General features: G+C 39.7%; 1 protein-coding gene across 1 annotated transcript; it reads right to left on the reverse strand.

The window, feature by feature from the left end:
* Positions 1 to 604: 604 nt before the first annotated feature.
* On the reverse strand, positions 605 to 14,993 carry LOC111580298 (ribose-phosphate pyrophosphokinase 2). Its single transcript, XM_023287987.3, has 7 exons — positions 14,691 to 14,993; positions 8,041 to 8,224; positions 5,836 to 5,934; positions 4,892 to 5,016; positions 3,203 to 3,376; positions 2,810 to 2,969; positions 605 to 1,732 (listed from the first exon to the last, which is right to left on the reverse strand). Exons 1-7 carry the CDS (start codon positions 14,810 to 14,812, stop codon positions 1,640 to 1,642), a joined length of 957 nt encoding a protein of 318 aa, XP_023143755.1. The 5' UTR covers positions 14,813 to 14,993; the 3' UTR covers positions 605 to 1,639.
* Between the last annotated feature and the right edge of the window lie 854 nt (positions 14,994 to 15,847).

Raw genomic sequence — 15,847 nt, forward strand, 5'->3', positions numbered from 1 at the left:
ACGCTAACCTGTATGTCCCCTCGTGCAGCCTTAGATCCTCGGGTGGGTTCCTCCTAATCGTTCCAAAGTGGACCGGGCCTTCTCCATCAGGGCCCCTCAGCTTTGGAACGACCTGCTTGAGGATTTAAGGCTCGTCAAATCAGTAAATTCTTTAAAATCATTTCTTAAAACCCACTTTTACAGACTCACCTTCCAGTAAAGTTCTTTTTTATCACTCTGCCTTTTTATCCCTTTTAAAATTTCCACTGCTTGTAGTCCCTTTCTAACCTCCTGATCTTAATCTATTTCTTTTATTTTCTCTTCAGCTTCTCTCTTAACCCCCTGATGTGATGTCGTCCCTTCAACCAGCTTGTAATTAGCGATCCATTCTGTACATTTTTGTCATTTTTTGTGTTCTACCTGTCAAAGCACTTAGTGAATATTGTTCTGAAAGGTGCTATACTGTTATTATTATTAAATGAGGAGCGACCAATGTATTGTCCGTTGCTGAAGATGACAGATCCAGACGATACACATCATGAACCTCTCACAACTTTAAGAGACGACTAAATATCTGCAGCTTCCCATTAATGTGAACTCAAGCTGAGACGAGCATCACGGCGTCTGTAAGCCATTGTCAAAGCTTTATTGTCAACAAAACAGCTCCAAGTGTTACATATAAAAAATATGAAATCACACTTTATTCCCAGTCTTTTAACCACCCACAGGCGAACAGTGAAACCTGCCTCATTGGAACTTAAATGACCCATTACAGCGATTAGGATTACACCATTTTACCAGCAATCACTGTGGAAGTCTCAACACTAGAACAAAGCTTTGGGCTCAATTACTTTTCATGACCTTTTGGAACATGGGTAAAAACCCACTACACCTCGTATTAAACTTTTATAGATTTTTTTAGCGCAATTAATGCAGGTTGCCATACAAACGTGCGGCAGCAGCTTATTGGGAGAGATGACATTGTGGAGGATGCATCAGCACAATCGGTACAGCACGCTAAAAGAAAAACAAGCAAAAAACAACTAAAAGTGAGAAAATTAGGAGTTCAGTCGTCTAATTCGACTCTTTCTGTGTTCGTGGTCACAGTTCGACTTGTCGTACAAGTCTGAGCATCAACTATTACTAAGCCAACAGCTAGTTAAGGTTAGACTACATCTATAATACTTTCAGCAGCTGTTAACTAACACTTTGGAGGGGGAAGGTGCTGTTTTCATGATTTTTATTACTTTGTGAGGCAGAAAGGGCCAAAATATTTCTAATCACATGACAAAGTGGAATATTTTATTTTAAAAGAATTCAATATGAGGTAAAAATAATACACAATGAACCCTTTGGTTAAAGTGAAGGCCAGGCTTTAGGGGGTCAGTGTTAGCAAGACAGAAACTGAAACAGGAGGAAATAAAATGAAAAGAAAATTCATAAACTCATAAATACAAACTTGGTCTTCGGAGGAGGAGGTGATCTTTTGTCTGCTGTGTGAAAATGTCAAAGACGATGCGTGACTTTACAAAGTCACATGTGGTTGGCCGAGACCCCATCAGGCCTTTTTTTTCGAGCCTTGCATGAAGGACGTGTGGCCAGAGGTGCAGCCGAGTGGCCTGATGGGAGGACGATGGGGGGGGGGCGTCTCCCTGGGTCTCTACAAGGGAACGTGGCTGAAGAGGTAGGACACTGACTCGCCGTTGTGGGTTCTTCTGATGGCCTCGGCCAGGATCATGGAGATGTCGATGACCTGGAGGAAACGGCAAACCATGTGAGGAAAATAAAATGTGGTTTATTACTACTGTGATTTATTTCTGTCTGCTCTGCAGACATAATATCTGCTGCATCTCCTCTGAGTTTTCTTCCCTATATGGCCTCTTGTCGGGTAAAATATGTGTGTGATTGTCCACTATTTAACCTGCGAAACCCCCAAACCTGTCAGTGGGTTTTGAACAGCATGCTAACTTTGCAAAAAAAGCTTTAGCAGAGCCAGAAACTGAACAACAAAACCTTTCCCAAAGTCCTGAAACTACTCATTAGGAAAACTTAACCAAAACTGGTTAAACTTGTGATACTATATTAAAATAATTTTATTCTACATGTCTCAATTCAAAATGAACAATTTGCACTAAACAGATTCTGTAAAAAACTACAAATTTGGCAATCATCTGCGCAATTGTGAAGCCATTCATCACTCAGCTGTGACCAACAGTCAACTCACTAAAATTCTTTACTTAAATAATTGTTTCTTAACTTTGGAGGCATCTTGATTTGTACATGCTTGGTGGAACAACCAGGTAGTACAGCCAAGCTGCAATACTTTAAATGTACATTATCAAGGTAAACGGTATCAGAATGGCACATACTAAATATTAAATGACTTGGATCAGATGGAGGCAAAAAAAACAATTTAATCTGGATATTTCTCCGTTAATTGTTAACTAACTCTGGTAAATGGCCCAGCAGATGATGGTTATCACTTCATTCTGAAAATAAAGAGCCTCTATTATCACACACTGGGAACAAAAGTGGAATATTTAAAGAACAAAGTGACGTGAACTGGTGGCACTTATGGAAATAAAAAACAGCCACTTGGCAGATTGTTTTGTGGAGTTTTTCAAACTTGCTTTGCTCCTCTGCATGTTTCCATTTTATTTATTCATTACATTTCTACTCATGCATGAGTCACGCAGCAGTAAAGAAACAACATTCTGACTGTTGTCGTTTCCGTTGGTCTAATCTGACGAATCATTAGTGTTTCACATGCAGAACAAAGGGCTAAATATTACATGATCTAGCGACCGTCGGCGGCTGTTTCGAGGTGTACCTCTATTTTCGGGCACGCCTTCATCTTCTCTTCCTGTGGGATGGTGTTTGTCACCACCACGGCCTCGAACGGGGCGTTGTTGATGCGAGAGATGGCAGGACCTGAGAATATGCCATGTGTGAGGATGGCGTAGACCTTTACAGCTCCAGCATCGATTAGCCTGAAGGACAAACGGATAAATGCGGCGCTTTAACACCCACAAGTCAAACAAACAATTTTCCATGATGATTTGATGCTGAAGTGTTTCTACTGGATCAAATTTGTTAAGAAGGCATCTCTTCAGCTTCAAGTCAATTTGTCGGTGTTTGTATTTCCAGTTAAAAACAAGAAAAGTGCCTCTTTCTGATTCTACAATGCTGCACCTGACAGTCTAAGAAGATAACTGATACTGACTTGTCAGCAGCGTGGCAGATGGTGCCGCAGGTGTCGGCCATGTCGTCCACCAGGATGGCCACGCGGTCCTTGACGTCACCCACCAGCACCATGCGGTCCACCTCGTTGGCCTTCTTCCTCTCTTTGTGGATGAGAGCGAAGTCCACGTTGAGACGGTCGGCGATGGACGTCACCCTGAAGAGAACGGACACACATTTCAACCTTTCAGTTGAATGCTTTCGTGGCAATCTGTGCAGCGCGACCTTGTTTCTACAGAGAATACGATCAAATGACGAAGCAGATGGAAATCTGTGAGGTTCTGCTGATGTTTCCTCACAATCAGCATCTCCAGATATACTCTGTCTGCAGTTTGTTTAGATTACAATCGGTGCTGAATGATTGAGATTTTTCTGACAGATACTGCAATTTAATTTGAGATATAACCACTTAACCCACTGAACCCCAAGAACCTGCCAGTTGTGTTGTTTTTTTAAAGAGCAAAAATGACACCATTCATCAGCCACAAATTGGAAAAGCAGAAACACGTTTTCTTTTGGATTAACCTTGAACTACTCTGAAGTTTTGACAGAAAATTTCACCTAATCCAGTAAAGATCAGGGATGTCAAACTCATTTTAGTCCAGTGGCCACATAAAGCCCAATTAGATCTCCAGTAAAATCACAGCACAATAATGCAGTGTCAAGCCTCTGCACCCCCCCACTATTTGAGAAACATTGACTTAACTGAAGCTTAAAATCGTGATATTTAATCAAAATCACATAATTCCATATGTAGAAAAAAAAACAAAAAGTTCTGACTGAGCTGTGATTGACAGCCCTGTGACAAGAATTAGAACTTTTCAGCTGAACTGCAGGCTGTGTTTACTCATAGCAGATAGAAAATGTAAGCAGTTAAATATGTATAATATGTAAAGTCATCACTTTGTCTGTCTGTAATGGCAACACCTTAAAAATGTAAATGTTGTACATGCACAGAAGACATTTCTGTGCTGTTTGACACAGTTCTCTCTGTTTCTTCATGGCTGTTCTGTTTCCTTAGAGGTGCAGGACTTTAGATTAGACTTTAGAACCACAGAGAGGAAAAACTGACAGGAGTGAAAAACTGCCCAGAAACTTGAAGCTGCTTGAAGTTCAGCAGGTTAAAGTCAAGCTTCACTTCAACACTGACTGTGTAACAGATTAAAACGTGTCATGGAGCATTACCACATCAAATACGATCAAAAGTGGCCACACTGCAGTTTTTTTTCCTCCTATATTCCACATTCAGTTCTTGAACGTGACTGAAGCAGGATGTAGCTGCACATTGTTTATCCAGCATTCAGAGAAATGTTGGAGTTACAGCTGCAAACAAGACTGAACTAGTTCGTTTTCTTGACTAATCTAGAGAGCTTTTGGCTGTGCGTTTGTCATTCCGCTGCCCGTGATGCTTTTTAAAGTGCTGACAGTCGGTTTTGTTTTGTGTCTGTTCTATAACAGATCTTCTACAACAACTGTATTTGTTGCTCACCGTCACCTCAAACCCAAAATACACCCAGTGGGGACCTTTTTTCTGCACCACAAAGGAACATTTTCTTAGGTTTTCATGTGATTGTTGTCGGTGGGTGTTTAAGAGGCGCCTTGGGCCACTTTTGATTTGTGACTGACACCTCAGCAGGGCTACAAGAATCTGTAAAACCTCAGAGCATCCTACCGTTTGGCCCCTCCAGCATCTGGAGACACGATGATACAGTTTTTCCACTCTGGAATGTTCTCCTTGATCCACTGCAGAACGGCAGGCTCAGCGTACAGGTTGTCTACTGCAATGTCGAAAAAACCCTTGAAAAAAAAAACAAAACCACAGCAAAAGTTATTTTCTGTGCATAAACAACAGATAACAAAGGTCAGCTGAGGAATTAGAGATAAGCAGTAAAAATGAAACTCCAGCAATATGAAACGCTATTGATGAGATACAATCACCACTTCGCCTTGTTTTAAAAACAAAACATGATAAAATTCAAGTGAGCGATGAAACAGATGCTTAAATAGTTTGGTAAACAATCTATAAGAAACCTGCCTATCTGCTCAGGATCAATCTGCTTAGCTTAGCTTAGCATAAAGACTGGAATCAGAGGGACAGCAGCCCAAATAGCAGCACCTCTACAGCTCAGTTTAGCTTTTTATGACGGGTACGGCTACTTCTACAGGTCTTTAACCGTTTCACACATCTCCAGTTGTTTGCACCACATGCTATGTAAATTTACATATTACTGTTCATCATATATTATTCTAATACTTTCTTATCACTTAAAAATCCCCAGATTTGCTACCCTTGTTGTTTGTTTGACTTGTAACACTTGGTTTGTCTTTAAATCTTGCGTAAGGCCTTAAAAATGTAATGTGAAAACCGACTTGACAATAAAAGAGATTTTAATCCTTTCCATCGCTGTAAATTTTGCCAGACAACCAAAAGAAGTCACTGTGTTTGGCTAAGAAATAATTCAGCACTAATTAATAAATGATACAGACTGAAAGTTTTTTTTGCTGAAACAAACAAACTGGTTGCAGGCTCCAGATACAGATTTATCATAGAGACACAAGTGGAAACACAAATAAGCTCCGTATTTTACAAGGTAAATACTGTAGCTTGGCACTGACCTGGATCTGTGAGGCGTGGAGGTCCATGGTGATGATGTGATCGGCTCCGGCCACAGACAACATGTTTGCCACCAGTTTGGCTGATATCGGCGCTCGACTCTGCAACAAACATCAGGACACAGTAGCTTAAGATGAGCCAGGAAAAAAAAGGACTTTTCTAGTTTATGCAGCGCTGGAGCTCCACTGTCATCAGAATCAGTGAGTTTGCAGGACATTTTAACACTGATTTCTGATCTGATCTCTGACATCGAGTGATGTCAGCCGTTTTTTCTCTTTAGGAATCGTCTTTGGAATGTCGTAGTTGGCTTTAAATAAATTTGTGCTTCTAGGATTAATTACTATTTGAAAGAAATTGTTACAAGGGCTGATTCCAGGCTGCTGTTGTTGCAGGATTCAAGTGCAGCAAACGGCCCTCAGCTGCTCCTGTATTTAGCTTTGTCCTACTCAAAGACATTTTCTGATGACTTTACCTGCAACCTTTCCATTATGGCCACTCTGAAAAACTAGGCCTTGCTGCTGCTCCAGGCCTGTGCTGTTTAGCTGATGCACTCATTCAAGAAAAGTCCTGTCTATATACATGTGAGCCGACTACCTACTACCAAACCCCTGTTTACACATTAGTGACCTGTACTGATGTATTAGTGCTGTGTAGTTGTATATATGTTGATAAAGTCAGTACTTTAGGATTTGTTTTAACCTTATGAGTAATAATGCCAGCGGACGGATTTTAATTACACCACTGATCAAAACCAGAAACTGTCAATACAAACAGAATCATCAGATTTTTAATGTTCTGATGTGACCCTTGAACTACTCATCTTTGATTGTTCTGTTGACGTCACCAAATCTAACCTTAAAATTGGGATATTTCTCCAAAATCACTTTATTCTACATATTGCATTCAAAAATAATTTGCTCGAACCAGCTTCTGCAAAAAACTAAAATTTCTGTGCTTCTTAGCGCAACATTGAAGCCATCAGACTCCGCTACGACTGAAAGCCACATGAAAAAAAATCTGAAACTGAACATTTCATTTCATAATGCATTTGACAAGTCAAAGTCTTGAGTGTTGAGCTGTGTTTGTGTGGCCGCTAGAAGAAAATTCAAAGTTTGGAAGTTCACAATGCTTCATGGATCAGGGCTAACTGAGCTGCTAGTTAACTAGTTAAGCTTGAAGTGTCAAAGAAAAGAGACTTTCGATGCCAAGATTAGATAAATGATCTATGTGAAGCATATTATACTGGTCTCAGAACAGTTTTCGTTTAATAAAATAACAAAGAAAAAATGCATAAGAAAGGTAACATAAAACAAGTCTGAGCAAAGTACAAACCTAATATTGAAAATGGGAAATGATTTCAATGAAATATCACTATTTTAAGCTCATACTTGTTTAATTTTCCTGCGAGAACAGCAGGTCACACATGATGAGTTCAAGGACCACAGGAAAGTTGCAGATCTGACAATTCTGATTCTGCCACACTCTGTAGTTCTGATAAATGGTGTAATTATTGTGATTTTTTTAAGGATAACATGGCTTTTAAATCTGCCAGCAGTTCAGCGCGTTAACATATCTCAAAATGCTGCATGTGAAAGTTCTCGGCATGTTTTTGTAGTGCGAAATCTTGATCTGGAGTCAACATGGATGAGGTAAGAGAGTGTTTGCAGAGCTTTGACCCTCGAATGTTACACCCTCATGCAAGATTAAATGGAGAAAAAGGAGGAAGGTAATACGAGGAATTCACCACCATAACTCTGACAGTACTAACGAGTTGCACCAACAACTGAGGCAGCACAAGATAATCATTTACAAGATTAGCAGCCTGCAAAACAGAGTTCACTGCTCCACTTAACTTCGTGGTGTTTCTCATTAATACATCACTGTGAATGAGCTAACATGTCGACCCGCAGTGCCGGAAGAAAATAGAAACACTCCTCAGTCATTCTGAAGTGCAGCTGCAGGGATTTCTTGGAACTTTTCCTATGAACACATATTTAGATTTCATCTTTGTTTACACAGCAGCCTCCATTTATTGGAGCACACACAGGGATTTATAGTTTATGACTTTTATCTAGAGCACAGAATGCAAAACACAGGGTCATAGCTTAAGTAAAAAGTACTGATTGAAGCGTTTTGTGTAGAAATGTGTCTCTGCGCTGTAGATATGACGTTCTGTGACTGGATTAAGAGCGTTTAAGGGAGTTTACCTTGTCCTTCTTGTCCTGCCGGGCGTAGGGGAAGCAGGGGATGACGGCGGTGACTCGGGACGAGGAGGCGATCTTGCAGGCGTTAATCATGATTAACAGCTCCATTAGGTTGTCGTTTATTTCACCACAGCCGCTCTGCACGATGTACACGTCCTCACCACGCACACTCTCCCCGATCTCCACGCTGTTTAAAAAAAAAAAAAAAAAAAACACAAAGGGGAAAGACAGGTTTTAGGACACCAACACATTAGCTTCAGTGCGAGATTCAAGAGTCTAAGATCATTTCTATTAGACTTCTGAGCTGTAATCATTTCTAATAAATCAATTCACAAGACTTGGACACATGCATGGAATATTCAACAGGCCTACATTCAAAGGCCACAGTCTTGTAATGACTAAAGACTACAGAAAGAAAACAAACAGACAGATGTGACCACAAATGTGTGAAGGGAGGGCTAATATTTTTGGTTGTCAAAGAGCTGAGTAAAAACAACTAAGTCAAAACAACCACAGAGATACAGAAAACTATCACACAGAGATGCAAAACAACCACAAACAGACACAAAACAACCAAGACATAAATCAGTCACAAAGACAAACAAAACAAGACGTACCCAGAGACTCAAAACCATCACAAAGAGATACAGTATAATCACAAAAAGACACGAAACAACCACGAAGACATACAAAACAATCACAAAGAAACATGAATTGATGACAGAGTCTCAAAAACATCATAAGAGAGACACAAAATGACCAGAAAATGACCACAAGGACACACAATTACAGAAAAAGACGCATAATAAAGACTTTCAATCTGGCGGTCCTGTATAGTGTCCTCACTTTCTCTTATTACTGGTCCCAGTTAAACAGCACAACACCAACGGGTGGATTAGCCAATTAAAAAATAATTAGTACGTTGGTCTGAGCTGAAAATTTGAATTGAACTTTTCCAGTCTGACTCTGAGCTTCCCAGCTGCTGTTTCTGTCTGTGTGCAAGAAGAAACGTAAGACTTTAGAGGGAATGAAACTGACGCACTTTCAGACATTCCAGTTATTGTAAAAGCCCGACTCTGCATTCGCCCACTCAGCCCAGATTCACTCTGAACCGGTATGTGACGGAGCTCCAAGGTTAACAGCAGCACTAATACAGCCCACAGCAAGTGTGTGAAACATTCCTCTGTGGGAGATGACCAGGTCCTCCCGGCTTCACTCATGTGATCTCTTCACATGTACAGTTGTTCGGGGTGAGAATCGAAGCTGCACGGACAGTCACGAGGCCTCATGATTGTTTCAAGAAAGGCTAACACGTAGAAACCTTTCTGGAAAGGGAGTAACAGCCCCGGGTCCTAAACTGTCACGTCAGTAGATACCATCAAAACAGTCATGTAGTAATACTCAGTCTCCTGTTTTAAATCTACTACGCAGTAAATACTGAACTGAAACATGACTTTTAAAAATTATACTGCAAATCAAACTGTAGCATCGGCCAGAAAAATCGCAATAGATATGAATGAGTGTCTATAAATCTGCAAAATAAACCTTAATTACTACTAGCTAAGGCTCAACTATACAGGAAAAAAAATTACATTTTATTCATCTGCAATATACAGGATTTTTCACCGGATGACATGAAAAATTATTTTGAAAGATTTGATCATTCTGGAGTGACATGAGTACTTTTGTCGGTGAGCGTATCTGCATAGAAAATAAAAAATAAATGTAAAAATTTGGTGTAACATTGGCAAAGAAATCCAAAACAGTTTTTTGCTTTGGGTGACATTGAGATCTGCTCGGCAGTCGTTCTACACAGCTTTGTGATGCTGATTTAAATAACCAAACACATGAGTTATGTTGCCTCTTGTTGTGGCAACAGCTGCAAGAACCTGCAGACAGAAAACCTGTTTAAGATCAACATCATCTTTTCTGTACGACTAATTTATTTAGAAACCATATCTTTCTTTTCACAGTTTCTCTCCTGTTCTTTGTGTTTTTTAGCTGTGCACATGTGGAGCTGCATGTCAACAAACTGTTTCTATTAAATACAATTCAATTAGAAACAACTCATAGTATCCAAGGGCCCTTAAATCAAAGTCAGCTCTGTTCCATCAGATGCTCCTTTATAGGTTTCGTCATAGAAATTGAGAATTGTTAAGTTTTCCTTCTACCAAGCAGTAGAAACATGTTGTAGCTTGATGTATTTGAGTTCACTTCAATGCTAAAATGATGCCAAATTGAGACTTTTTAAGTTACCAAAATGAAGCCATTTCAAAAGAAAGTATCATTGAGTTTCGTAACTTTCTGTCCTTGAAGTGCTCATTTGTGGTGAGTGTTAAGTTGGAAAATTGATCCAAATCTAAGCTTAAAATCGTGATACTTCATTCTACATGTCTCATTTAAGCATTCACCAAAAATAAACCAGATTCTGTAAAAAAATAAAAATCCTGCTCTCGTCAATGCAACAAGAAAGTTATTAGTGACTCAGTTGCAAACGACAGTCACAAGACAAAAATGTAAAAAAAAATTCAGGGACTTTTCAGCTGGACTGCAGGCAGTGTTTACACAGAGACAGGAAAGGAAACAAATAAAAAATGAGTAGTAAAATATCTGTAGAATGTAGTCACCATTTTTCCCCAGTATTTGTAACACCTGTAGGCACGTGTAAAATGCTGTCAGTGTTGACTCCATGCTTTATTAAATCACTGTAAAATAATTAATCAAAATAAATCTTGTGGTATTTCTTTGTCATGAATCCCATCATTGTAAGTGTGTCATACTGCACAGAAGACACTCTCTTTCTTCATGGTTGTTCTGACTTTATAGTGCAGTAAAAAATGATCCACAGTGAGTAAAAACGTGACAGGAGCAAAAAACACCCAGAAACTGCTGCTTGGAGTTCAGAGAGTTAAAGCCACAGTACTCAGAAATTTGGAAATTGATGACAACTAAATGGTCAAATTCATAACTGAAATCAGGAACTATGTCATTAAAGATCAAGTAAAGAATAATAGAATAATCTGACTGCAATTTAATGACAACTTTCTCTATGATATGTGCATATTTCAGTTTGTAACAATAAAGTATTCAGTCATGTTATAAGATTATAGCTGTGATGATCTGCTGTGTGTTTTTGTCTCATGAGGCCGCAAATTAATTAACTTTATCTTTTCTCCTCAGCCTCATGTGATTGCAAATATCTTTGGAATTTGGACAGCGAGACGAGCAATCTGAGGAGGTCACCTGAGGCTTTCACAAACATTGATCAGTTCTCTTCATCCATTTTTAGTTATCTTGTAACAAACAGTTAACTGTACCTTCATCAGCTTACAGCTTAGTGAAAGGAAATGTTCACTTTTACTGCAAAAACATTTGAAAAAATGTGCAAACTGTATGTTCAGACATTCAGGATGGACACCAGTTTGTGCAAAACATTTCCTGCCACGGGTGCTGAAGTGAAAACACAGCAGTCAATGTGGCACAACACAGGAAAAGACAGAGAGACAACTAGGATTTATTACTAATCTGAGCCTATTTTCTCACCCTGTTCATGAAATATAAATCAGTTTTTGGCTTATATGATTAGTGTGGAGCCTGCAGTTAAGTATCACTAAAATCTTCATTTGGACACTTTATTCTTGGTAAAATAAGTCATGAAGCCATTTTGTTCCCAGGAATTCACTCCCTCTGTTTGCTCAGCGAGTAAAACCTGCGAGAGGAGCTGCTATCACCTCCCTGTTTGTGTGAGACAACGAGAAAAATAATCTTTGTTTTGCTCTTTGTGTCGCACAAACAGCTGCGTTCCCTAGAGAGAAAACTCGCGACAGATAATCAGAGTTTTCCCTGGATTTTCAGAGTTGCGGGTGGAAACGTCACCAACAGAAAGGGTCTTATAAAGGGATAAAGAGGTCCAGACGCTTTTACAAGCTCCGAGACAGCAGAGATGGAACGCAAAGGGGAGATTAAAAAAAGAGAAAGCTTTTATCTACAGGGCATTACAGTGAAAGCATCGGTGAACGACCCCAGCAGGAATAAAACCCAACAAACAACGTTAATGCCACTGAGCCACAAGATCTTGATTTCTTATTATTAACAAAAAGAACAGATGCTTGGGTCACATCTGCAGGAGTAAAACGCTGCAGAATGTGAAGCTGCAGGGGACTGACACAGTTGTGATGAGTTCAGGTCAACGCAGTCACACAAACAGGCCAAAAGGTCAACCTGAACTGACTCTGCTCAAGGCCGTGCAGCAGCAGAGGCAGTAAAGTCATAAAAGCCCTGCAAGGCTCTTTAAAACGAGAGGAATGGTCAATCAGCTCGGCCGCTTTGGAAATAAGCCCAAATGAAGTGCATGTGATTTAAGTTCCTTTACAAGACGGGCAGCATTGAGAGATAAATACAAGTATTCTCATTTAACTGGAGTGCTTCTGCACGTTATCCTTTTAAAAAAAAAAAACTTATGCCTGACTTTTGATAATATGTCTGACTGCTGTGTTTGAAGTTATTTTATAGCTTCTAGCTCTGTCTGGTGCAGCCAGTGAGCCACATGTGATTACAAGTAAATGTAAAAACCCTGTAAAGAACTGCAGGCTAACCAGCAACCACTATCAAACACATTTGTGTCAATTATGCAACAGTATCTATTTGTAAAGTGCAAGTGTTACAGTGAGGGTAGTACACTATGAAAGTACTGTGCTGCCCTGGCAACAAAAATGACACTTTCCCCATTATATTAGTACAACTGTTCTTATGTGGAATGTGCAAAAAGCAGATTTTCTCCCCTCCTGTCTGAATATTAACATCTATGAACACACTGAGGTGCTGTAATTAACTCCTGTTGTTGTGTGCCTTAATTTCTGATTTTATTTTTTAACCCTCTGAACCCCACAATCCACTGGCAGGTTTGAAAGTCATGTGTGTTTTGTTTTTTGTTTTCTTTTTAATTAGCAAAACAACTCCATTTATCAGAGCTTTTAACTGTGAGAATAAAAGGAATTGTCGGATTTTTCAAATAGCTGGCGTTCCTTGAACTATTTATCTCTGAAGCAGAAAAATGTGAAAGGAGCAAGAAGCGCCTAGAAACAGGAAAACAAGCTAGAGTTCCATCTTCTATCATTTTATTTCAATTACTTTTCCTGATGTTTAAGTTTTTGACACAGTATCAGTTCAGTATCTGTATATTTAAGGAGATGTTGTATCGAAGTGACACAAAACAAAAACAATACAAAACAAGCGCAAAGAGATGCAAAATAATCACAAAGAAACACAAAACAGTCACAAAACAACCAACACACATAAAAAAACCATAAATTGACACAAAGAGCCATGAAACAACCAAAAAGATTCACAAGACAACCAAACAGAGACACAAAACAACCAAAAAGACACAAGATAACCAAAAAAACACACAAGACGACCAAAAAGAGACACAAAAAACCCAAAAGGACACACAAGACGACCAAAAAGACACACAAAACAACTGAAAAGAGACGCAAAACAACCATGAAAATGCAAACCAGTAACAAAACAACCAAAAAGATATGCAAGATAACCAAAAAGACATACAAGGTAACCGAAAAGACACACAAGACGAGCAAAAAGAGACACAAGACAACCAAAAAGACACACAAAACAACCATGACAATGCAAAATAGCCACAAAACAACAAAAAAGACACACAAGGCAACCAAAAAAGAGCAAAAAGCAACCACAAAACAAACACCAAGACACAAAGTAACTGCAAACACAAACAGCCACAAAGGGACACACAAAACAACAAAGATACAGAAGTACGGAGTGAAAATTAGTGGCAGCTCTGTTATTAAGGTGTCACGTCGAATTTTGTTCACCTGTAATAATCCTTTCCTTCTTCAAAAATAGCAGTTTTTTAGTTAATAGTGGACATATTAACCGGGTTTAAAATTAAGAGGTAGAAAATGACCACAAAGAGATATTGAATAACCACAAAACAACCACGAAGAGCCATTAAACGCAACAGATAGAAAGATAGTAGCAGTCAAGGTAATTAGGTGTCACGTCAAAATTCGTACAACCGTAGTAACACGTTCCTTCCTCAAAACTAGCTGCTTTCTAGCCAACAGTGGACATTTTCACCGGGCTTAAGAACACAAACAGTTGCTTCTCATCGTCTGTAACATTTATTTTGCAGTTTTGGGTGAAGTTAAAGGCCACTGGAGGAGAGTTTGCGGCTCAGGTACAAAATGTGACCTCCTCCGTAACGAGACGTAACACGGCAAGCAGTCGCTAGCGGAGTTAGCTTGATACGCAACCAACACAATATAACGTTACGTAATTTCACAGCTACTCCGGTTCGTTTTAGTGGCACACAAACCACATGGACACGTCGTCTGAATACACAAAATGACAGTAACTGAGTGCTAACACGGCCAACACCGCTGTCCGATAAAGGAAGCAGAGGTGTTAGCTTGCTAGTCCACTGTGTTTACATGTGGCTAGCTCGTCACGTGTAGCCGTTACAGCGCTAGCAACTATTGTTAGCTTCGAGCTAACGAACCCACATGGGATGAAGCAACACGGGCAGCCAACGAAACTCCCTGCTAACGCTTTAAACGTGCACATTTAGACATTCAGCGGGACAACAAGCACTGTGTTCACTGTCAACATGTACTCGCCATGTCTCCTGGTTGCTGAATTTCTTGGTGATGACTTTGCCCAGCTCCAGTCCCAGACGATCAGCCACTTTCTGGGACAGGTCGTGGTGCGAGCTCCCGCTAAAAAGCACGATGTTCGGCATGTCCGCAGAGCCGCTGCAGCTTTGCTCGACGGAACAGGAGGAAGAAGAGTAGCGACGGTACGAAGGGTGTCCCCGCTGGAGGGTAATTAAAGGGAAAATGAGCTGGCTAGTGTTGCAGCCTGGGCATCGCAGTGTGCAGCGGCAGGGACCGAAGGCAGAGAGGAAAGCTCCCGTCAGTGTTTGCAGCTAAAGGAAGTGGCTGCTCCTCATTGGACAGAAGCTCTGATACAGGAACTGTGCTGCTGGAGTCTGTTGTCTGAGGGGGATTGGGTTAAAGCTGCTTCAAAACTATTACATTTATATTATTTTAACATGTCTCATGTGATATTATGTTTATTATTATTATTATTTGGATGCCGTGTGTGTCACAGCATCTTGTAGTGACAAAAAGAGTGACACAACTCAACCACAGAGAGGCACAAAATAAACCACAGAAACACAACCAAAGACACATAACAACCACAAAGAGATGTAATATTCCCACAGAGAGAGAAAAAAAACATACCCCCCCAAAAAAAAAACCCAACCACAAATAGACACAATTCCCTCTATTATTAATTATGCAATTATATCTTTTTTTAAGCGAAGCACTGTCCTTTTTTGAAGTGGTTCATTCATTTATTATTTATTCCTCATATAATCCTTATTCGCAGTTATTCATACAAGACCCTGTGCAACATTTTATTCTTCTATTTAAACCTCTCACTCTTTGCTTGTCATTATTTTACAAACTAGTAATTATTCCCTTTATAGGGAACAGATACACCGATTCCTGCTTATAAAAACACAATATTTGCAGATTTTTATAGTTTTTTTATGATGATAAATACTATAACCCGAGTTGCATGAACAGAAGTAGCTGTTTAACTGTTTTAATTTGGGGTTTAGTAGGTACAAATGAGTTGTTTTTTTTTTTTTCCATTTCGTGGCATTTTGTAGGCCAGATATTGGAGATAACTGTTGTTAGAGACCACCTGATAGCTGGACTCTGCCTTTAATCCGGACAGCACACTTGTGATACTCGGTTTGGTAATT

This window comes from Amphiprion ocellaris, chromosome 24 (assembly GCF_022539595.1).
Source record: "Amphiprion ocellaris isolate individual 3 ecotype Okinawa chromosome 24, ASM2253959v1, whole genome shotgun sequence".
Lineage (NCBI taxonomy): Eukaryota > Metazoa > Chordata > Actinopteri > Pomacentridae > Amphiprion > Amphiprion ocellaris.